This window comes from Sorex fumeus, unplaced genomic scaffold (assembly GCF_029834395.1).
Source record: "Sorex fumeus unplaced genomic scaffold, SorFum_2.1 ptg000034l, whole genome shotgun sequence".
Taxonomy (NCBI): domain Eukaryota; kingdom Metazoa; phylum Chordata; class Mammalia; order Eulipotyphla; family Soricidae; genus Sorex; species Sorex fumeus.
Window position 1 is genome coordinate 4,768,908 of NW_026606091.1, and position 25,620 is coordinate 4,794,527.

At 39.2% G+C, this 25,620-nt stretch overlaps 1 protein-coding gene across 1 annotated transcript; it reads right to left on the reverse strand.

The window, feature by feature from the left end:
- Positions 1–14,111: 14,111 nt before the first annotated feature.
- CER1 (cerberus 1, DAN family BMP antagonist) lies at positions 14,112–16,669 on the reverse strand. Its single transcript, XM_056117402.1, has 2 exons — positions 16,163–16,669; positions 14,112–14,426 (listed from the first exon to the last, which is right to left on the reverse strand). The coding sequence occupies exons 1-2, from the start codon at positions 16,667–16,669 to the stop codon at positions 14,112–14,114; spliced, it is 822 nt and encodes a 273-aa protein (XP_055973377.1).
- Between the last annotated feature and the right edge of the window lie 8,951 nt (positions 16,670–25,620).

Below are 25,620 nucleotides of genomic sequence, written 5' to 3' on the forward strand. Positions count from 1 at the left end.
AGCAAGCAATCCCTTTGTTCATTCCCCCTATTCCATTTTTGGTATTTGGGAAGAACCTGGCAATATCACCCTACCCACCATGTAGGCGAGATGGAAAGGGGCTGACCTTAGGTTTAGAAAATCCTGCACCCAGGAATGAGTCCCAGGCCTGGATTTGTAAGAAACAGCATTCTGTGACTCTTCTGAAGCGATCTGATCACCGTTGTGCTGTCTTCCTTAATTGCCACAGGAATCACCAGCTGTCATCATGAAATTTTTTTACAGGCATGCTGTAAATATTAAAAGAGCATGTTAAAATTACACCGTGTGCGGCAGCAGCTGATGCTGTTTTATGAAGACAATATTAGAGAGCAGGCAGAAGTATCACACTACAACTCCCATGATCCCTGCTTCTTACAGCTCTCCTGGAGAGTGATGCTGGGCTACAATTTTAACTCTTTCATCACAGGAATCATTCAACTGATCATTTACACTCAAGCAAATCTTATACTTCCTGAAGTCAGATGGAGCAGATAATGTAAAAGATGCCATTTTACACATTCCCCAGACCACTTTCTATTGTAAAAATGAGAGCAGGCAGCTTTCCTTTGAAGTTTCCCAGAACCTGAAAAAGCACTTTACCTTACTGGTAGTTAATAGCAGTGTGTGTGGGAGTGCATCCTGGGAGCCATTGGACTTGTCTGGCTTCTTTTGAGCTCTTTGTCAAGTGAAATAGACTTGGTGATGAGATGGGACTCTTGTCTATTCTAATTTGTGAAATCTATCCATTGATAATGCAGAAGCTATTTTGTTTGTTCATCATCTTATTTATGTCCCCAGCAATCTCTTCTATCCCACCATAAAGTTTAAAACTTGGTCTTTGTAGTTGAGAGTGAGAAAACTAGGTTCATAAGGCATCTGTTATTTTTTTTTTAAAAAAAAAGCAAACTATGGGACCGGACCAATAGTACAGCAGGTAGGGTGCTTGCTTTGCATGCAGCCAACCTATGTTCCATCCTATATGGTCCCCTAACACCTTCAGGAGTAATTCCCAGAGCACAAAAACAGGAGTTACCCCTGAAAATAGCCAATGTGGCCCAAATAGCAAACAAAAAATGAAGCAATTAGATGGTATTTTGAAAATGCTTTAAATTTTCTTTAGGCACAACAATGCTATTATGCTTGCCATGTGGGAGAATATCCTAGTTCTTAGAAGTTACCTGCTGGATTCAGAAATGGTGAAGTATTATAGTATACGAAATTTTCTCTCAAATGGTTCAATAAAATAAACATAGTCATACACATACATACATTCATTCAAATTGAAAGATAACACAAATTTATCAGCTGGTGCTGAATGAAGGTAGAAATTATACAGGATTTGTGGTATCTTTTCAACTTTTCTGTACTTTTGAAAATATTCATAGTGAAGATGTAGAAAATGTCGATGCCTGAGAACATAACTATGAAAGTTCAGTTCCACAGTCACTCAAGGCTAATCAAACAAGAGACATGGTGATGGGTCAAAAAAAAAAAAAGAGCTTTGTTGGAACATGTCAGCAGGTTGGAAAATGGTAGATTTATGGCCCAATGAAATATCTTGTCCACAGAGTCCCATGATTGTTGGGGTTTTATATAGAAAGAGTACAGAGAAGCACATTTTTAAGAAGGATGGGTTTTAGGTACCGGGGTGATCAATAAATGTATTGTTCTGATTCCCTGAGGCATATTTTCAATGATGTGACTGTAAATAACAGTTTCTAATAAGGGTAACTTTCTCAATCTTTTCAGCCATTCTTAACCAGATAAGTCTTCTGGTTTCTAATATCAAATTTCTAATTTCTAATTTCTTTTAACCAGCCTTAAGAAATACCTTAAATTGAGGTGCGAAATCAATAGAGCGCTTCTCTGAACAGTCATAGTCCCTAGTTTTAGACACACTGATATCTAGGAGTTACTGAATGACAGTGCTGAATAAATACAACAGAAGGAATAAGGGCCATAGGTATGTAGTAGAGGAATCAACTTATCTGGGGGAGAAAAAAATCAACCCAATTAAATCCTCCCATTTCCTCTGAGGGAAAAGAATAGAATTTTGTTAATTAGGCAGGCATAGTGTTCCTTATGCATTGTACAGACATAAAATTTTAAAAACATAGAAATATAACAAGAACAGCACAGTAACAAAAAGGGATTGGTAGTACAACATAAAGTTCTCACTGTAGAAGAAATATGACCAAGTGTGCAAAATTACTTTGATCACAGTTGTTTAATGACTCACATCCATCTCCACTGTCTGGTGTGACAAAATCAACTGTAGGACTTTAAAAAATATGTTTTGTGTTGGCTCAACCTCTACCTCCACCCACTGACTCAGTATTCATATTTTAAAAACTTATAGGTAAAATTAAGGCTAAGCTTAAGTAGCAGTTATTGTGGGTCCAGAGAGATAGTACAGGGAATAAGATTCTTTCCTGTGACAGACCCTAGTTTGATTCCATTCATTGCATATAGTTCCCCCACATCCATGAACAGAGCCAGGAATAGCCTATGAGCACTGCCAGGTATGACCTTCCCCCCAAAATAAGAATTAGCAGTCACTTGTACCCAAACTTCCTTCACTTGTATCACTTGTCATCCCATTGCTCACGATTTGCTCAAGCAGGCACCAGTAACGTCTCCATTCGTCCCTGTCGTGTGCTAGTGTAGCCCAATGGCATCTGCTTGCTCTAGGAACACGAAGAGCCTCAAACATTTCATTCAGGATCTTGATGAAGAAGTCTGACCATCTGGTAGGTGGGCAGCCAGGAGTTCTTTTGATGTCCCATGGAATCCAGTCGGTAATGGTTCTAGTCCAGCCATCTCTCCAATTCTCATTATGTGTCCAGCCCATCTGATTTTTGACACCTTGGCAAAGGAGAGGGCGTCCCTGATTCTTGATCATAGAGGAGGTCAGAACTCCGGATTCTTTCTCTCATTTGAGTGAAATGTGATACTCCAAGCATTGCTCTTTGGATTCCTCCTTGGGAGACCCGAATAAGGATTCTCTTCCTGTTTTTGTAGGGCCCAGGTCTCTAAGGCATATGTTAATGCAGGAAGAACAGTGGAGTCGAAAAGATGTTCCCAGAGCCGAAGGTCTTTGTCCTCTCAACAACTTCTTCGTTGCTCTTGAAGGCATTCCACACCATTCTCTTCCTCCTGTGCAGTTCTGGCACCAAGTCGTTCATCATGTTGAGTTCTCGACCCAGGTACATGTAACTGCTGCATTCGGAGGTGTTCATTCCATTGAGAGCAAATGGAATGTCAGGGACTAGTTCGTTTCTTATGAACATTGTCTAGGAACCCAAACTTCCTACCACATAAATACTGACCTTCCAATACCAAGAAGTTCTCATAGACATCTTGATATTTCAATGGGTAAACACAATGCCTTACCCTTAAAAGATTTTAAATAAAAGTTTCCTAAATTTATTTGGTCTACCAAAAAAAAATCATTCAGAACCCCACCCCTACCCCAGAAATCTACCTTCTTTAATGAACAGACAGAAAATGCTCCCTACACTTGCAGCCCCGGCTACAAACACACACCCTCAATACCTCATACTTGAAAAAAAAATATGTTTCAAACAACTCTTTATTGATTGAACACATTGGAGGGCTAGATCAGTGAATGGATGTGAATTAGAAGGCCTGGAGGCTTACAGATAATTTGAATATCCTGAAAAGGTCAGAGGAATTAGTGAGCTTAAGGAGTAGATCATAGGCAGAAAGCTGTAAAAGTAGACACCAAATTGAATTAGCTGCTTTGCACTTTTCTGAGGATGCCAGGACTCCAAATACTTTTGCAGACAGACAAAATGATGTAAACATATTTTCACTTTGGGGAACAACTGCATACTTGGGAGCCCTTAAATCAGGTTCATGCTATGTTCTCATAGTCCTCAAAAGCTCCAATAAATCCTAATTGATAATATATCACGGTCCTCCCATTGTTCACCGATTTGCTCGAGCAGGCCCAGTAACGTCTCCATCCTGAGACTTCTTGTTACTGTGTTTGGCATATAGAATACATCACGGGTAGCTTGCCAGGCTTTGCCGTGCGGGTGAGATACTCTCGGTAGCTTGCCGGGCTCTCCAAGAGGGGCGGAGGAATCGAACTTGGGTCGGCCATGTTGGCTGCGTGCAAGGCAAATGCCCTGCCGCTGTGCTATCACTCCAGCCCTGATAATATATATACATATATATACACCCCCATATATACTCTAAAGTATATACATAGATATCCTAATTGATATTATATATGTATAATACTTTAAAGTATATATACATACATATACACATATGCATACACACACAAACACACACACACACACATTTTATTTTTTTTTTTTTTTTATAATTTATTTATTGGATCACTGTGGGAAAAGTTACAGAGCTTTCGGGTTTAGGTCTCAGTCATGTAGATACCAAACATATTTCCCTTTACCAATACTCATTTTTAACCCCGAGCCCCAATAGACCCCCACCTCCCACCCCTCCCAATTCTTGTGAGGCAGATGTGTTCTAGTTAATACTCTATCTACTTTGTTCAGATTTTATTAAATGACCAGAATCCCAGATTTCCTACAGAGGCATCCTTGAAGTGTCATATTTGTGCTGGAAATCCATAGTGAAACCTGTCCATTAAAGTTTTCATGAATTTCTTGTTTTAGGTTTGTCAGGGTGCAGGTTTCCTTGTAGTCATGAGCCATGACTTCTAAAAAAATGCTGACCGGAAATTCTTGTTCTTTGGCCCTTGTACTAAATAGGTGTTTTCCTTCACTGATAGACAAGAGGAAGTGGTAATAATTCCTTGAAAAATATTAACCAAATCCCCACCCACTGTGGGTCACTGTTGAGAGTTTCTGTTGGGAGATGGGCGGAGAAACACAACAGAATAAGAGGGAGGACTGCAATAAAATAAAAGTGGGACCCAGACTTGGAAAACTCGTCTTACAGGAAGGGCCATTCTTTGTTGCTCAGGAGCTTTATTACTCACTCCTGTGATGAATCTTCCGTGTAAGCATCACACTAAACAAGGTAAAATGAACCCGTGGATGTGTATTTAAAATTTGCTTCCTGTTCCCAGAATGGGGGGCTGGAAGCATTTGTCACATGATTTCCAGGACTCTCCCTGCTCTTCTGGCCGCCAGGTGTTCCCTCCATTCCAATTTATCTTCCCTTCCTCTGTTGTTAAGATGATCAGTCAGCTCGTGGAAGTCTTTGAAAAGCTCATGAAAATGTTAGACTTTCTTCCCGGATATGTTTTCCCTGGTTCACGACATTTGTACACATATTAGGGAGTTCACAAGCTCTGCAGAAGCTGCTGTTATAAACCCATATCGTCCTGCCATTCTGACCTCTTTAAAACTTTCAAAAACTCTCCATCACCTAAGAGATATTCTTTCTTTCTCCCTTCCTTCCTTCCTTCCTTCCTTCCTTCCTTCCTTCCTTCCTTCCCTCCCTCCCTCCCTCCCTCCCTCCCTCCCTCCCTCCCTCCTTCCTTCCTTCCTTCCTTCCTTCCTTCCTTCCTTCCTTCCTTCCTTCCTTCCTTCCTTCCTTCCTTTCCTCCTAACAATGCTGGGTCATGGCGGGGACATTGCCTGCTGGACTGGAGGTAGGGGAAGAGTATGGATATCACCAAGGATACATACCTCAGTGGTGGAGGTAGGTGGGGGGTTGGTACTGAAGATGTACTCAGGGATGTCTGAGTAATGACAGGCATTTTTTAATTATTCTCAGTATAGCTAAGTATAGCTCAATATAGCAGAATGATAGCACAGCGTGTAAGGCATTTTCCTTGCACACGGCCAACCCATGTTCAATTTCTTTGTCCCTCTTGGAGAGCCCGTAGAGCTATCGAGAGTATATCCCCCGCACGGCAGAGCCTGGCAAGTTCCCTGTGGCATATTCGATATGCCAAAAACAGTAACAAGTCTCACAATGGAGATGTTACTGGTGTCCGCTCAAGCAAATCAATGAACAGCGGGAGGACAGTGCTACCGTGCTACATAGCCAATTTTATTCAGCTCTTTAAAAGAGGTCAGAGAGCAAATTCCTGGTACTAATCTCAGCCATTCCTGGGTGTTAGTCTCCCTTTTTGTTGCTTTATGTTCCCCAGATGAATCCAATCTTTCTGTGTCTATCCCGCTCTTTCTGACTCATTTCGCTTAACATGATACTTTCCATGTAGTACCACTTGTATGTAAATTTCATAACTTCATCTTTTCTAACAGCTACATAGTACCCCATTGTGTAAATGTACCAAAGTTTCTTTAACCAGTCCTCTGTTCTTGGGCACTCAGGTTTTTTCCAGATTCTGGCTATTGTAAAGAGTGCTGCAATGAACAAACAATTGCAGATGTCACTTCGACTATACCTTTTTGCCTCTCTGGGATATATTCCCAGGAGTGCTATAGCTGGGTCAAATGGAGATCAGATTCTAATTTTTTGAGAATTGTCCATAATGTTTTCCAAAAGGGTTGGACCAGCCGGCATTCCCACCAGCAGTGAAGGACTTGAAGGCCAGCCACATGTGCTAGGTGAAAAGGAAGCTCAGATAGAGAAAAGAGCACCAAATAAAGTGTGTTCTGAGGACCCTCCCAGGGTGGGAGAAGCATGCTAAAAGTAGTCTATAGACCAAACATGATTGCCACTCAATGCCTCTCTTGCAAAAAACAGTACCCAAAAGAAGAGAGAGAGAACAAGGGGGAATGCCCTGCCACAGAGGCAGGGTGGAACAGGGGGGATGGGGGGTGGGGGGGATGCTGGGACCCGTGGTGGTGGAGGATGGGCATTGGTGGAGGGATGGGTACTTGATCATTGTATAACTGAAATCCAAGCACAAAAATTTGTAAGTCTATAACTGTACCTCATGGTGTTTCACTAATAAAAAAATAAATAAAAATAAATAAATAAATAAATAAATAAATAAAAAGAGGTCAGAGAGAGTGAGAGAGAAAGGATGGATGGACAAGGATGTGTAAACATTGAGACATGTCTGGAACTTCAGTAGCCATGTAGTAACCGAGGGAAGGTTTGGTTTGTAAAGAACATGATGCGAACCAAGGTGGAGAAAGATGAAAGGAACTGAGTTCTTTCTGAAATGCAAAACTTCTGACTCTACCAATCAGGGAACTAGTTGTCCTTAGTCTTTTTTGTGCAAAGAATAAATCTGTATTTATAATTTAATACGTTCTTAGTTGTGTTTTCTGGTTCTTCTATCCAGACTTAAGCATCCTCACTTAAGAACAAGCATGGAGGGAACAAAGAGTAAGGCATTTACCTTGCATGCGACCAATACTGATTCATTCCCCAGCATCACTGTGGTCTCCTGAGAACCACCAGAAGTATTCCCTAAGCACACAGCCAGGAATAAGGTGTCAGTAACACCAATGAAGAATAGTGCCCCTTTCCTACCTTAAAGAAAGACATGGAGGGATTGAAAAATATCTCATAGGGCTAGAGCACATTTTGCATGCAGAAGGCCAAGGTTTGATTCCCAGTACTGCATGAATCCCATATACCATCGGGGATGGACCCTCCATGCTGCTGAGGAAAGTACTGGGAATATCCTTGAATATTGACAGAATGTGGCCGTGAGACAAAAAAAAAAAAAAAGAGCAGAGAATGAATGAAAGGTGTGGATGATTTTTCTCAGGCAGAGAGAGAAGAAATAGTCTAGCAAACAAAGCAAATACTTGATTCTGACCACATATTTGTATTGCATATATAACATTTATATGTGTTTAATTATACATATATTTATATGTAAATCCTATCAGTGATACTTTAGGAATTTTTAAGTTTATATGTCAGAGTATCCTCAATTGCAAAATAACACAATATTCTTTGTCTCATAGGAAATAATTCTGAAAACAAAGATTAAATGAAAAAATAGATAGAAAGTTCTTGCCACAGTCCCTGACACATGATGTCGCTTGATATCATTTTTATGCAGATAAAATTTATTTATTGAATAATATCTATTATGTGCAAAACTGTATATAGGCATTTGTTATCATGGTGAAAGAAACCACAATGTAATCCTGTTCTCATGAGCTTATGATTTGATAAGTGATAGCAAAAATAAAGGTATAATTATAAATTGAGATGAGTGCTACGAAGTGAGCATACACAGAACTATAAAATCATCTAAGAATTGAGTCTGAAACCTTTGGATTAAGAAAGACTTCACTGGGAAATTGGGGTTTGAGGTTGCAGGCATGGTCATGGGGATCATCATTTGCTTTGCATAAGCAAATGCATTTAGTTGTTTGTCTTTCTTAAGGTCAGAAATCACAGTCAGATAATCACATGCCTTTTTATCAATATTATATTGACTCAGTTTATCAGTGACTAGGCTCATCAGCAATCCCTGATAAATAATTGTAGACAGAATAAACTCTGGAGTCTCACTCCTTTGTCAAAACATTGTCATCAAATGTCTACTGAAAGAAGATGAAGTAAATAAAGTACATGAACACATAGAGAGGATTCAATTACTAGATATTATTGTTACTATTATTATTGTTTCATAACTTACATATATTTTCTGCCACCCTATAATATTGGAAGCTCTACTGGTTATCCCAGGTTTCTCAGAATAGTTAGAATCAGAGACTAAAATGTAAGCACGAAAGTTTGTAAGTCTGTAACTGTATCTCACAGTGATTCATTGAAAAATAAAAAATTTAAAGAAAAACAGAGGCTACATAAGAATTACACTGAATAGTTAAAGAAACTCTAGATTGTGATCAAAATAAGTTACCAGTTAAGTTAACTATTCTCTGTAGGGAATACTTAAAGTCATGTTTCTGGAATAAAGATTCTGTGGGGAGAAAGAATAAGTGTAGAAAAATGTATAGAGGCTGCATGCATGTAATTAATAACTCTGATTTTTAAAATATTTATTATAATACTACAATTTATCAAGTTTCTTATAATACATTTGTTTCGGGCATTAAGTGTTCCAGCATGAGTCCCACCACCAATAGTGACCTTCCCTCCATCAGTGTCCCCAGTCTCCCACCCACCAACCCAGCATGCCCCTTTGCGGACACAAACAGATGTATTTCATATTGTTAGTTACAACACAAAGGCAAATGGAATTATCAAAACTTTTATTAATAAGAGTCGATTTGTGGTAATTGTCATATTTCACAATGATGTTACTAAAGTCATTGTCTGAGGATCTACTGTGCTGGTTGGTGACAGCTGAGCCTTCTGTGCTATTGTTCAGGCTCATTGAACTTGGTGCATTTCTACGCAACTTTCCCATCAGATTTTCTGTGATCCTACTGGGCTGACGGTAGTATGAAATTTGAAGGGGTCACACAGCTGCATACACGGCCACACAGTTCAGGAGCTATCATTCTGAAACAATGTGGTGGATTGGCCGTTTGATGAGGTTCAGTTGTGGAGTTTCGCCATTTCTATGTCAAAATTTCAAGTGTCAAGTATGACTACAGACTACTGAGCCTTCAGGCAGAGAGGGGAATCTGCTTACCCCCATTCTGAGAAGGCCCCGGGGTTTTCAGTCTGGAACAGTGTACCTGGGAAGATTCTGGGGGTATCATATTCTTTTGGAGATGTCAAAACTCAGATTTAATGTCAGCCTTTTAAAGGTTCCTCAATCTAAACTAACCTCTAACACATTTCCTATGTTAGTTTTTTGCAAACCACTATAGCCACCTGATATTTTTAATTTTCAGATGACTGATTAATTGATTGGTTTTCACACTGCCCATCTCCTTCTCACTGAAATGTAAGGTTTTGGGGGTCATGAGGAGGGGGGTAGGATTTTATCTGACTTGCTAGGCATGTTTACAGCACTGAATGCTCTACTTTGCTAATAGCTGGTGAGCAAAAAAAATATCTTTTGAATAACAAAATATCACTGTCACTGTATCCCTGTCATCCCATTGTTCATCAGTTTGCTCTAGTGGGCCCCATTAGTCCCGGTAAAGTCTCCATTAGTCCCAGTCCTGAGATTTTAGCAGCCTCTCCTTCCCAACTCGTCCTTCCCAATGGTGCCATATTGGAGGGTCTTTTAGGTTCCGGGGGATGAGACCCGTTATTGTTACTGTTTTGGGCATATTGAATACACCACGGGAAGCTTACTAGGCTCTGCTGTGTGGGCAGGATACTCTCAGTAGCTTGCTGGACTCTCCGAGAGGGACGGGAAATGTATATAAGAGAATACAAGCAAGTATGTTAAAACCAAACACATTTGTGCTGCTTTAGCTACTTTAGACTGGAGCAACAGTACAGCAGGTAGGGCGTTTGCCTTGCACATGGCCACCTGGGTTCGATTCCCAGCATCCCATATGGTTCCAAGCACCGCCAGGAGTAATTCCTGAGTGCAAAGCCAGGAGTAACCCCTGTGCATCGCCAGGTATGACCCAAAGTAAAGTAAAGTATAAGTAAAGGCCCTCCTGTTGATCATCGATTTACTCGAGCAGGCCCAGTAACGTCTCCATTGGAGACTTTGTTGTTACTGTGTTTGGCATATTGAATACGTCAAGGGGAGCTTGCCAGGCTCTGCCGTGCGGGCGAGATACGCTCGGTAGCTTGCTGGGCTCTCCGAGAGGGGCGGAGGAATCGAACTCGGGTCAGCCATGTTGGCTGTGTGCAAGGCAAACGCCCTACCGCTATGTTATCGCTCCAGCTTGTGAGACTTCTTGTTTCTGTGTTTGGCATTTTGAATACTCTCGGTAGCTTGCCAGGCTCTCCAAGAGAGGCAGAGGAATCGAACCTGGCTCGGCCGGGCTGGCTGTGCACAAGGTAAACGCCCTACCCGCTGTACTGTTGCTCCAGTCTAAAGTAGCGCAAACGCCCATGGGCTGGAGCGATAGCACAGCGGTAGGGCATTTGCCTTGCACACAGCCAACATATGACCCAAAAAGCAGTTAAATAACAAAATATATATTTAAACAATACTGTATTATTTTTTGATATGTATAAACCTTTTAAAAAAATTTAAAAGGGCATTGGAAGTATAAATAGAAATCTTGGTGAGAGTACTGATGAGGGATCGGGGACTTGGGAGATGAGATTAAGCCTGGTGGTTAGACTCAGCAAGGTATTTACAAGCAATTAGTGAAATGGCATGTTTCTTTAAAAACAGTAGACAAGAAGCAGAGAAGGCAAAAATGTTAGTTATGCTGCTGATAAGATTATAGACACATTATATGTAAGTGTGTGTGTGTATAGCACTTCACTATGTGTTTCAAAATTTTGAAAACAAATTAAAAAGAAAAGTACTAATGGAGAAGGGTGAATTAATCCCTTGCAGTTTTACAGGACCTAAATTTCTCTGAAGTGCTGTGACCTACCCTTGATCAGCACAATAATTTTTTAACAATTACTGTCACTTTGATTTTATATGGGAGGAAAATGAGGTCAAGATTGGTGAAGATTATGCCAGTCAGGCCAATGCTTGGTTGAAGCCCTAACCTGTGGTCAATGTTCTTCAAACATGAGAAATAAAAAAAGAGGTAAAAATTAATTAATTTTGAAATTTATAGGCAAAAGAACTAGAACTTTCCATTGAAACACAGCGAATATTTTATAACAATTGAAAAATAAGTTCCAGAGGCTAGAGAGATAGTGTAGCAGGGTGCTTGCTTTGCACATGTTCAACCCCCGGTTCAACTGGCATCCCATATTGTTCCCTGAGCACCTTACCAGGAGTAATTCTTTAGTGCAGAACCAAATGTAACCCCTGAATATCCCCAGGTGTGACCCAACAATAACAATAAAAAAATAAACTCCAAAGAAACTCAGGAACGTTGCTAAAACATAGCTCATGTTTTTGTAAAGATTGCATAATTTATATATTTTATAATTAGTATAATTTATGTAATAGTCCGAGTATAGTATCTGACACTTAATGGATGTTTGGTATTTGTGTTTTCTTTGCTTTTTTGTATCCATGTATTATGTTGCATCATTAGAAACTGTTTTTTCTTAAATAAATATGGTTGAATAAGAAACTTTTATGAGGTTTGTTGTTATTCCATGAGTGTGAGCTCTGATATGCCAGTTAGATAGCCCATCTTAAATTTACATGAGAGAAGGCAGACCATGAGTCTGAATAAAAATGATGATTGCTTGGGACTTGAGCTTGAGTGTCTATTTGCAGGAATAGATGAAAGGGGTTTGCAAGTGTTTAAAAGGGGGTAGGATAGTCCAATTGGCAGAGATAGGCTTACATAATCAGGGTTAGGCAACTGAAAACTAGACAGCTGCTCAATAGCTTTTGGCACCAAAATGTATAGACCAGCTGGGATATCATTAACGTTTAACAGTTTTATTCTTATGACCATATCTTGGCAATTATGTTGTATTTGACCACCAAGGGGTATAAAATATTCTGATGTCATTGTCACATCTGCATAGTATACAGGTATATTCTATTATGTTGGTATTCTAAAGAATATAATAAATTTAAATGCATTTAAATTAAAATTAAATTTGCTTCTTTACAGTACCATGTTAGATGGAAATACAAATTTAAGCTTTTTAAAATCATTATTTAGGAAATACTTTTGTGTGTATGTGTGTTCACTGAAAAATAAAGGCACCCAAGCAATTCAAGCAACTTAAGATAAAAATTTTAGACTTTATAAAAATAAAAACGGTTATGAAAATTCTTTCCTGCACAATATGTGCATACAAACTAATATAGAAAAATATCCTCATCACTAAAAGACAGTGATTGAATAAACTTTAATAGCAAATTGTTTGCAGCAACTTGGGATATAGTCAGTAGACTGTGTAGTCAGAAACACACCAGAATTGATGTAATGCCTAGCAGTGACTTTAAATAAATTATGGCAGTGAAACTAACAAAGAAAATTTTAAAAATTACCAGATAACTGGATACAAGAAAATTTCCCAGAATGCTTCATACACCAAAGTTTAATGCATTTAGTAATAAAAATGTTTCAGAACTTGCTATTATAATATTTCCAGAATGAAATTTGTAATACAGAGTTTTTCCATAACTGCAAAAAATAATCATCAAAATCCAGGTCTTATATATGCCATGTAATCTGAGAAGCATGTAGATAATAAAATATTTCACCTGTAAATTGTCTCAATTTAAAATTCTTGGAAATTAATTCAATATTTACTGAAGTTCCTACTTGACTTTCATTATCATCTTTGAACTTTAAACCTACTATTGGTCATATATTTTTCCTTCCACATAATATAATACTTGTTTATCTACCAGTGATTTTTTCCCCTCTTCCCTATGTAAACCAGAAGTAACATCAGCTTGTTCTGTGTCTTCAAAACTAGAGACCTGACATTAAGGGTTTATATGCAGAGTATCAAAAATTAGTAGGCAAGCAAAAGAGTTACTCCTTTCATCTATAGGACTCCTCAATCATCTGGTAGAAGTCAAATAAAACATTGCCTGAAAGGCAAAGGCAGTTAGCTATATTCTCTCTCGTTCTCTCTCCCTCCCTCTCCCTTCCTTCCTTCCTCGCTCCCTCCCTCCCTCTTTTCCTCCCTCTCTCCCATTCACATCTGAGAGTGTTCAAAGGTTACTGTGGGGGTGGAGGTGAGGGATGTGGGAGAGGGCTAAGGTATCAAAACTGGGCCTCCTGTATGCGAAGCATGTGCGTCATTCCCTTGAGCTATGTGTTTAACCCATCTTTTCTTTTCCTGGTGCTTTGGAAAATTATTAAAGAAGCCATTTTTATAGTCTAATTATTTTCCTTCCTTCTTCAAGTGGAAGAATCTTTACCAAAGCCTGAAGACAATAGATGGTGATATATTCGTAGTGGAAAGGACTTTAGCAATCAACGAGTTCAAATCTCTCATATATCGATAGAATTTTTGAGGTGGAGAAAGCTTCTGCAACTGAGTAGCATTCTAAAGAGAGTGGGTGACAGGCAGAGTCGGGACTCTGTTCCAAGTGTTCAGATACCTAGACAAATACCATATTCTCCAATTTTTTTAATCTTACAATCATTCTTTCTTTACAATATTATACACCCACTTAACAGTTCCAGATTGAATCATAAAAACCTGACTACTGTGGTCTTGTTTTTTTAAAAAAGAAAAATTTACATTGCATTTTAAGAGGAAATACCTGGGATAAAAGGGTCTTGGGCATGAATTTCTGCCTGGGATCCAGCCTGGAGGAGGTGTCCGTGTTCATGCTCTGTCTTCACCTTGCACTGACACTCCTCTACCACCATGACCACCTTGACCACAGGAGCAATGTCGGTGCAGTTCAGCTGTAAGCGCACCGTGGTGAACTTGGCTGGTGAGCAGTGGAAGCAGAAGGCATGAGGGTGCTGGGCTGCTCCGGGGAATTGGACAGACCCACATTTCCCAAAGCAAAGATTGTTCTGTACAATTACTTTCTCACAGTCTTCATGGGTGACACTCTGAAAGGCAAATATGTCTTCATTAAATTATCTTTCCATTTTTTAAAAAAATTATCTTTCCATTTTCCATCCACACATGATTCAGACACAAGACACTTTAAATCTGACGGTAATTTAGATTAAAACTTCAAAGCTTCCCAATTCTTCATATATTTTGTAATACCAAAGTCATGGTATCTATAAGGGTTTTGAGCTCTCTCAATTAAATTAATTTTTTGAGTAAATTAATAGGTCTTCAGAGAATCTCTAGTTAATAGGGTAACACTTTATTCTACAGTTTAAATTCCAAACTTGATGAAATTTTGTCTAATTCGACATTACTATTTGGGGGAAAAATCTAACAGCTGGATTTTTAAAATCAACGTAATATGCCGAACTTTCTACTCCTCACTACATTGTGCATAATAGAATATCAAGACATGTTTGCTAAGTTGTCCATAGGATATATTATAATACTATGAGTTTATTCTATTTTACAGAGACTATAAAATTCAAAAATGTAAATTTGTATGTACTCAAGTAGCAACACATATGCTAGAATTCATGGCTTTGCCCCTTCTGTAACCCCATACACCTAACTTTATGTGCCTTGTAAGATATGAGTCAAACATCTTATTTTAACTTAGCAATAGATTTCAAAATAAGAGTTTAACAGAAAATTTGATTGCCTGCTTCTTAGTAGTAATTTTCTAATTGCACATGGACCAACAAGGCTGTCACTATTATTTGATAATTGACTTGTCATTGCTACATATCCTTGCTTTTCAGGAAGAATACTTAATGGCTGTGCATAGTCAATTACCTTATAATACAGCCTGGTAATTGGGCATTATTGGACTGTAAAATTTTACTCTACCCTGCATTGCTTTTGGTTCTGTATCTTCATACTTAAAGACCTGGTAATTTCTCCATTTTAACTTAACATTTGGAATGTGGTGGTTGGCAGGACAGTCTGGAGGAAATAAATTATAGAATGTCTGTCTCTTCATCTTAATAGTATGGAATCAGTAAAAATAATCACAAATCAGTGAACACCGTGTGGATAAATACAGATGATTCTAAAAAAAACAGGAAATGTGATTTCATATCAAAATTACTTTTTAAATTCTCATGAAATTTATTTAAACCAAATTATTATATTGCTTTGCTCTGATATGGTAACTACCGACAAGCCTAATGTATTTGATAAATCTATAGAGTTCTTCGGTGTGAAATCCAGGGAATCAGATAGCCATAAATGGAAGAGAGTGCTTTCAGATATGAATGGAATCAGATATATTCACTATATGTACAGATGAGTAGCCTTTTCATCATGTTGTAACATTGTATAGAAATATGGAGAGAAGTTCTGGCCGCTGCTCTAAATTCCCAGGTTTGTAACTAAGTATGCAGTCTTATCTTTCTAGCTAGAACAATGTCAAAAATAAACAGAAATAAAACACTGTAAAACAAACATTTAAAATTGATATGGATTATTCCTAATATTGATAGCTCTATAATGCCATTCTTGTAGCATTTCAGAATACCAAGAAGCAATGGACAGGTTTAATGGAAGTTTAGGAAATATCATTATGTTTTGCCAAATCTTATTTATGATAGATGCCCAAGAGCCAAATCTGGGAATTAGATGAAATGAGGACAAGTGACAGCCTCTTTTGTTACACTCACAAGTCTTAGCCATCCACCCTCTCCTGTAAACCCCAGTTTTTTCCCTCCTCACCACCGAGAACAAATACCTGGCTGAAGGGCACTGTCCTACAGGTCTCATGATGCACTTCATGACTTTTGATGGGCAAGACGATCCCCTGAGAAGCTGGGCTCATCCTGAACATGAAGTGGTGCCAGAATTTCTTGGCTTCTTCCCGAAGGGGTGACTTCTCCATTTGCATCTCAGGCAATAGTTGAGTGTGGGCCTGTGTCCTAGGAGAGAAGTGCTCACTGCCCAAGTATGGAGATGAGCTCAGTTCTCTCTCAGGCTTCTTCCAGAACCTGCCGAACTTGGATACCATCTTCTCTCTCTGCCTCTGGCTTGCCCTGGCTGGAGCAGCCCCTATCAGGTGTGGCATTGCTACAAACAGATCAGGCTTCTCCTCAGCTTCCTCGTGGTTGCCTCTGAGGAAATCTCTGCGATGCCTTTGAAGACGCACAAGAGAAATAGAACTCTGACCCTGCTGGCCATACCCACGCTCCGCAGCCTTCACAAGTGGCAATAGCACTGGCAGATGAAGTAGAAAGAGGTACATACTGTGTGAAAAGTTTCTTTGCAGCCTCACAGATGTCCGGATCGAAAGTAGAGATAGGCTCTCTACAGGATTAGGAAGAGCAGAGCCTCTATATAGGAACCTGACTGCGGGATAGGAAGGTGGGTGGTCAGTTGCCAGGCAAAGAAAGCACATCAACTGTTTGCTTGAATGATGGGGTGCTAATGGTGTCTTGCCTCCACTGGACTTTGTGTATTTTAGAAGGTCCCAGTGAAAGCCAGGAGCCCAGGGGGTCATTAGCTGACACTTGACTGTCTGACTTTTTAAAAAAGATTTTTAAATTAAAGAACAATGATTTACAAAGTTATTAATAATTGGCTTTGGGTACATAATATCCCACCATCAGTGTCTATTTCTTCCATCAGTATTTCCATACTTCGTCCTCCCTTCCCCCAACCCCTCAAACCCTTTCCCTCCACCCCCATTCCACACCAGCCATGTTTTGCCTGCCACCTCTGCATCAACCAAACAACACCTCCTTTGCCCAGATTTCCCAGCATTGTTACTAGAAGAAAGAACAGAGTAGCTGTGCGTCTGTCCGGCATCTGCAAGGACAGAAATGGATAAGATGTGTTTTATGATAGATGTCTGCCAAATGCAAATTAAAGGCCTTCCTGGGGTAAAGAGCACACATTTATGGTCTTCATAATTGTGTGCATGTTCACATGTGTACATGCACATACACACAAATACGGTAGCAATCAAAGAAAATATCAAAAAATTATGGGTAAAGGAACGGAAGAAATAGGAGAACATTTATTTTATTTAGCAGAAGACTTGTGCTCCCTTTCAAGTGTGGATTGGGACTATTTATTGTATGCTCACCAGTATAAAGAATGCATTCTTCCATTCCATATAGGGAAACTCACAATTTCCAAACAAATCTTGTCACTTTAAGAATGAAACACAGAAAACAAGAAAGCCAGCAAGCAAGAAAGAAAACTACTCAGTGCTAAGTTTCACAACTGGTCACTCACCAGATAAAATAGTTCACAAATTGCCTAGGTGATGCCTGACAGCTCATCAGTCTTCAGTGAGGAGGGAAAATTCCCTTCGTCAAGTCTTTTGATATTTTTTTTTCTCTAAGCAAGAACTAGATTTGAGAACGTGAATTCTAAGAACCAGATTTGACGGCTCTGGGCAGGAAACTGGCAAGTCAGTTTCTTGCCATACAGAATCCACATCATCGCTTATTCTTGTGATTGTGGATCAGGTAAAATAGAGGAGACAAAAATGAGTCCTCAAGAACCAAAGGAAAATTTGTTAAGCAAGTAAAATTCAAAATGGTGATAATTTGGGGCCACAGTAATTAGTACAGTGGGGAGGGCATCTGCCTTGCATACGGCCAACCTGGGCTCAGTCCCTGGCATCCCATATAGTCACTCAAACACTGCCAGAAGTAATTCCTGAGTCCAGGAGACAAAAATATCCCCTGAGTATTGCCAGATGTGACCCAAAAAACAAAAATTGGGTGATATATCTCAAAAGATTATAAGGAAGATAAAAACTGAAATACCTAAACTGAATTTTATTTACCGGTTACATAAACTGAACATTATTTCCATTGGGAATCAATTTATAACTTGTTTGTATTTCCTCCCTTTAAAATTTAATGTGACAGTTCTTGACTTTCTGTAGCACAAATAATCCCGGAGCATGTTCCTCCTTTCTCAGTACTGAAGAGGTTTTTCTCTCAAGACGTATCGGCCAAGAATGTGATCAAGTACTAGTCTCACATGTCTGAGGCCCTGGATTTGATCTTTGGCACTGTAAAGGAAATTTTTTTTAATATATACATATATATGCCAGACCTGACACTTGCGATAATTGGTTTAATTACTATGAGATAAAGCTTCAGATAAGTCTCTTTATATACAAGAATAAACTATATTTCAATAAAAGCTTCATTTTTCCACAAGTCAGCATAACCAATATTTTTAACTTGTACCAAATATCCACAGAACCTGGCTGTGACTATAAATTAGAGTTGATCAAGATTAAATAAGTGTTCGTGTTTGTCATTTCTTTTAAAATGATTTTTTAAAAAATTACACCCTATTTGAATTTAATTCCCCCCAACCATCTAATATACTAAACTTTCCAAAGCTGTCTACTCTGTTCCCTGATTATAAATGTGCCATGGCAGCAAGGTGTTATATATTTCCTGATTGCTTGTATGCTTTACTTTCCAGTAAATGGAATTTCATTGCCACTAATCATGCAATCTAGCCTTTCACCAAAGTGCAAACTACTAATCAAACTTTAGGTTTCTCACTTGAACTTAGAATTCAATTAAAACAATTTCTGTACAATTGAAACTGGTAGAAGAACTATTTTGTGGAACATACATTGTGTTAAATACTGAGAAATGATGGAAAATTATTTAAACTTGGTTTCTGCCCCCCAGAAAAATGATAATATCCTTTGCTATTACAGATTTTTATAACTTTATTGTATGTGCTATAGGGATGTCAGTTGTCCATTCTTAACTTTTATTTAGGCTTAAATTTCCCCTCTTACGATCCTGATTTTGGTGTTGTAAGTGCCATTTAAAAACTACTCATGGAGAATTTTCTTTTGCTGTTCTACCATTGTAAATGGTAGAAAATGTGCAAATATCTTCAAGGCTAAACCTGGCAAAATAGCGTTTGATTATGAGAACAGTAGAGAGTCTGTCTCATCCTCTGTCTTTTGTAGTAAAGAGAAGGTGATGTTCACCTTTCCTCAATGTGCTTTCTAATTTGCTCTAAAGTGGTGTGTATAATCACTTAGAGTCTACTCAAAAACACGGGCAGAAATGTGGTAGCTTTTAAGAAAATTGACACTGCTTCTGTGGGTCTTCAGATGCACTAAGCATCTTTCTAGTTCCCTCCAGATCTGGATGAAGTTAAATGAAGATGGCTTGAGACATCTCCAACTCAGCAGGGAGCTGGTGTTTAGAGAGAGCAGCACAAATGGCTGATGTACTTAGCACCAAATGCCACAGTGAAAGGCAGTCCTGAGCTTTTATAAGAGCCCAAGCCTACTTAGTCTACTTTCCTGGACACCTTAAAGCTGCCTGAGATTTAGAGAAGCTAATCTCCTAATTCACTTATTGCCATTAAAAACTCAAACTTAGTGTGACTTGAATTTTGATTTCAGCTTGCTTTCCTAGGTAGCCACTGGTCCCAAGGACTGGGTTGGTCTCCCAGGGTATCCAAGAGAAGACAGCAATAGCTCTGTTTTCTGCTCCTCTTACAGAACCTCAGAAAGGAGCTAAAATGTTGTCTAGTGCTCTCTGTGGGGGCAAGAGAGAGGCTAAGTTCTTTCCTGAAAACCCCAGACTTAAATCAACAAAAGGTGAGAGGCACTGCGGAGAAGGAGGTAGGCATCGACATTAAATAGAACTGAGAGACAGAAAAGGGAATTTGAGCTAATGGATTTGCAGAAGAAATCTGTTTTAGGTGCTGGTCATTGCCTCATAACTATCTTTTAAATTAGAGAATAACAAGAGAGCCCTGGGGCTTTAGATTATTTAGAAAAAATAAACAATATATCTGGAAGACAGAAACTTGTTCTTTTCCAAATAAAAGAGGACAAACTAGAGGAAGTGCTTTACTCTTAAACCTTTTATCATAATTTAATTTAGAGAAGAATTCAAAACACAGAGTTCTGTCCCCACACTGCCTTCTCTGCTACATTCTATGGAAAGGGCACATTAGCAAGATTCCCTTTAACCAAAGCTGATCTATTCATTGGAGTCATTCGTTCATTCTTACAGGACATATTTGAATATTAGCTCAGTGCTAGGTCCTAGGATTGCAGTGATCAGACCATTATTTTGTCCTGGCCTAGTGGAACTTGAAAACTATAAGAATTGTCCAGTTTACTGAAAATTAGCTCTGCAAGGAAAAACTAGACAGGCACCACTTCTGTGCTGATTGGGGACTTTCAGGCAGAAAAAAATTTCAAAGACACAGTGAAAGGCCACACTTCTGCTTACTTGATAAATATTTGTTGAGTGTAAGAAAGTTTTGTATATGTGCAATGATTACTAATGTTTCTTTTAATAATGTAGGAGCACTGCTATTTATTCAACCATTGATTAAGCTGGTTGAATTGGGCATGAACTCCACAGATTACTAATGTTTTTACTGGGTAATGATGTCTAAAACACAGTGTAAATTTTTATTTAAAAAAATAATCACACAGTAAAAGGTAAATCTGCTGCAGGTCTCCGAGAATCCTTGTCCAACCATGGGGGCAATCGTTGTAATTAGTTTGATCATATTAAATCTCTTTATTTTTACCAATTTTAGTTGTAGGGACCACACTGGACAGTGCTCAGGGGTTACCAGGACCACACTTGGCGGTGCAAGGAGGTTCATGTGGTGCTGAGGGATGAGCTCAAGGTCCTTCAGATCTGCAAGATATGTACCCTGCCACTTGAACCACATTCCTGACCAGCAAAATTTTTAAAAAACTTCTCAGCTATTGTGGACTGAATTGTGCCACCCTATTTATATACTGAGGTGTCAACTCCCATTATCTCAGAATGTGACTGCATTTAAAGACAGGGCTGGTTGAAAAAAAAAAGATGAATTTAAATGACACCACTTTAGCTTCGGTGAGGACTCCAATCCAGACAGATTGGTGTCCTAAAAAGACTAGATAAGGCAAAGAGAAGCCCAGCGGAAGACATAAAGAGAAAGGACTATTCATGAGCCAAAGAAGCTTAATCTCGAACCTCCAACTTTCACAGGCATGAGAAAATAAATTTCTGTTGTTTAAGTCACCCAATCGTGGTCTGTTGTTATGGCAGTCTGAACACATCATTCATTACACAAAAAGATCAAAATGTGTATCTAATAAATAGGAAAAATATCATATGGCGGGGAGCATGCCCTCAAAACTCTGAATTTCTGCTTTCGAGCAATGACTTATAAAGTACCATGTAAGTTTCATTTGTTGGGTCTGCATTCTCAGTGATTCCCCACAAAACTCCAAAACAATAAGATTTCAGAATCTGTTTTATCCCTATCATAAGACCACCATGATTATAGTCCAATAATTCTTTTGTGATTATTTGATATCTAACTCCACTTTATGTTTTAAAGTCTTACACATAGGGATTATGTTTTACTTAGCCACCATTTAAGGCAACAATTTCTTTTATAGATCAGTTAATTTTTTAAAATGGGTTATAAATAAATGAATAAGTTAAGTCAGAGAGATTACTCAAATACAATCTCATACCCTAGCATGTGTGAGGTTCTGAGTATGAACCCTGATGCCTCTCCATACCCAGACCAAATGGTCCCCAGGGTAGCTCTGGTGGCCCCTGAAGGCTACTGCATCACCAGGTTTGCAACCAGTAGAAAGGATTTGACTCATCATTCCCTAGAACGACTTCATAGAGTAGCTGCTATTAAGAAATGAGTGGGGCTGGAGAGATCATTAATACAGGGGTAAAGGTATTTGTCTGCATGCAGTTGACCTTGATTTGAGACCTAGCACTGAATATAATTGTGATGCCTCTGAGCACAGAATCAGGAGTATTCCCTGAGCACAGTCAGGTAATGCCTTCCCCAGCCAGGTAATGTCTCCCGCACCCCTCAAAAAAATGAGTGAATGAACAAACATCAATACATTATTTGATCTTTCATTTCCATCCTGATCCCATTTGACTCCAAAGTACCAAATATTCCCAACTCCCTTACTCCATTATCCGTCTCTGTACTCAAACTGGTAAATGACAGTTATCATCTCTGCACCCAACTAAACCACTCCTAGAAACACTAAACGTCCACTTTCCCTAAGTAGGACCTGCCTTTTGGAATTCTAACAGAGATAACAACAAAATGGTAAAATCTGATTATATACAAACTAACTTCACCTTAACTAAATTTGATAATCTGTTTTGTTACTTTATTCCATGTTCTCCTTTTGCAAATAGATTGCTTTTACAACTTTCTAATTATCCAAAACCTTTGATAGCTTTGCATCTCTTATAATTTCCAGCAAATGAGCTCACCGTTTTTTCCACAGAGAGATTTAGACACAACTTGGCCATCAAAATGTAGCAATTCGTTTCTCCTTTATCCACTGATTGAAGGATTACCTCCTTTCCAGTTCAACTTTATCAAGTAGTCTCCTCCACTCATACATCAAACTACCCTCAGTCTACTGTCTCCCATCAGCACTTTTGTTTGGAATATTTTTTTAACTTTTCTTTTTTTTTTTTCAGTTTTATTGAATCACCGTGAGATAGTTACAAGCTTTCATGTTTGGGTTACAATCACACAATGATCAAACAACCCATCCCTCCACCAGTGCACATTCCCCACCACCAATATCCCTGGTTTATCCCCCTTTTCTACCCTCCCCCTGCCACCGTGACAGACAATATCACCCATACTCTCTCTCTACTTTGGGGCATTATGGTTTGCAATATAGACACTTGAGAGGTTATCATATTTGGTCCTTCATCTATTTTCTTCACACATCTCCCATCCCAACCGGTCCTTAAGCCATCATTTTCTTAGTGATCCCTTCTCTATTTCAGGTGCCTTTGCTTATGAGGCAGGTTTTTGTTTGGAATATTTTTGACATGGCTTCAGGGAGGTCAGGAAATGGCTCAGTGACTAAAGTACCTGCTTTGCAAGTGCGAAATGTGAGTTCTATTCCCAGAGCTATCTCATGCACTAAAGCACATCCTGATAATTCTCTGTTGTTTGTGCCTGGCAACTCAACTGTCTGTGATCCCTGATACAACAAGTGATTGTATATGCTGCACAATAAACAGTTGTGTGTGAGCACCACAACTAAGAGTGCAGCTTCTGGTGAGCATCATGACCAATGACAGAAGGAAGGGACAGGAGAGAAGGAAACAAACAAATAAATACAGTCTCATTTCATAAAACATTTCAGATTCTGCAATTCAATGCTGTCTTTTAAATTTGCTTGCAAATTTTGGAGGAAAAAAATGGTTTAAATCCACCGCTAGCTAGTCTTTCACATTCTCTCATATCATATCAACCCATTGGAGGCAAGCTTTGCTTCAACTCCCTTAAACCATCCTTCTTTGGTTCACGCCTGTTTTCTTGCAGCTAATGCAGCTGCAGTGCTCAGAGTATTGAACCCACTTTTCATATCATCCTAAAGAAAATGGAGCAACGAAAGCCAGAGTAAGGGAAGAACTGTGACAATCAGGAAGTTGTATAAAAACAGACCTGCTATTCAGCCAACTTCTGGGTAGTGAAAACTTTCAGTGGCACCGTCTTACCCCCACACTAAGGTTTATTTTTTTAAAAATCCTGCATTTAGCCATTCTTTAGAGTTACCTTGGGCTGGAGCAATAGCACAGCAGGTAGAGAGTTTGCTTTGCATGCGGCAGACCCAGGTTCGAATCCTCCACCCCTTTTGGAGAGCCCAGAAGCTACTGGGAGTATCTTGTCCACATGGCAAAGCCTTGCAAGCTCCCCGTGACATATTCGATATGCCAAAAACAGTAACAACAAGTCTCAAAATGGAGATGTTACTGGTGCCCACTTGAGCAAATCGATGAACAATGGGAGGAGAGTGCTACAGTGCTACAGTGCTAGAGTTACCTTGATTTGGGTACAGATGCCTTTCTCACCAGTGAAAGAAGTTTCCAGAAGGCAGGGGTCTATGCTTGTTGGAGACTGCATTATCAGCAGCTTTGGGAAGAGGAATTTTGTTCAATGCCTTTCTCTGTTTCTTTCTTGTTCCTGGCTTTTGCTCTGCACTTAGAGGTTAATGAATGTTTGCTTTATGATACCAAGTCTCATAAACTTCTGACATGGGTTCTTGTGTTTTTCTTTCTCAGAGGTCTGTCTCTGTCCTGCAGAAATTAACCTTAATATTTGATGTTTAGGCTTCATTTTAAAGTCACATTTTCCACTGAATCTTGGAAGACTCAAAACAAAACTGTCTTTATTATGTAGCCAGGCCATTGTCTCAGAGTAGGTTTTTGACCTTTGCCCCCTCAGCCACAGTTCCCTGGCAAGTCTGTCCTGAAGGATAATTATGTTGCTATAAAAGATAACTTGTGCCAGAGATCTATTTGTGTATTAGGTAACTTTATGCATCTTGTAAATGGTTTTCTTCCAGTTGGAACAGGGAGCAGTGTGTCACCAACAGACATGCATGCAGGGGGCATCTGTCTGAAAACCATTCCTCTACTGGCCACCTTGCCAGCGTCTGCTGATACAGTGCAGGCAGCTTGGGGGAACCATATTGTCCCTATAAGCTCATAACACATGGACAAATGATTAAAAACACATGGAAAACAGTTCCACAGCTAAGCTAAAATTCAGCTGGGAATGGAAAATCAACTTGCAAAGCTTTCAACTGACTCAGGGCCAAATGTAGGACAGAATGTAAGAAGAAGTTGCCAAAAAGAGAGAGGAAAGCTGGGGGGAAAAAACCAACGTGGTGGCTAGGAAACCTTAAAGAATATTACCTTGTATGGGCAGTCCTTCTCAGAGGCTCTCCAAAGGGGAGGCTGAAACATCAAGTCTGGAAATATCGAGACATTCATTGAAGGCAAGATATTAGACATATTTAAATTATCTACACTCAACCAATAAAAGTTAGCTTGACAACACCTATGCAGAAGCATAATGTTAAGTATCTGTAACATAAATTACACATTTTCCCCTCAGAGGTGAAGGAAGTAAGTCACAAGGTGGCATGAGACAAAGTGCAAAAATATCGTGACAATCGCATGCAAATTCAAAGCAGAATCTTGTAGCCAAAATTGCCTTTGTGGCATACCTGATTGGACAGGGAGAGGTCTGCCACATTTGCAGAAGTTCAGCTTCAGTTTCTAAATCTGAAACTCTAAGAAGCCTGTTATTTGTGACTAATCGTTGTTATCACCCAAGAATTGTGAGGGTCAGAGATCTGTAGACATGAAAGCTCTTTACTAT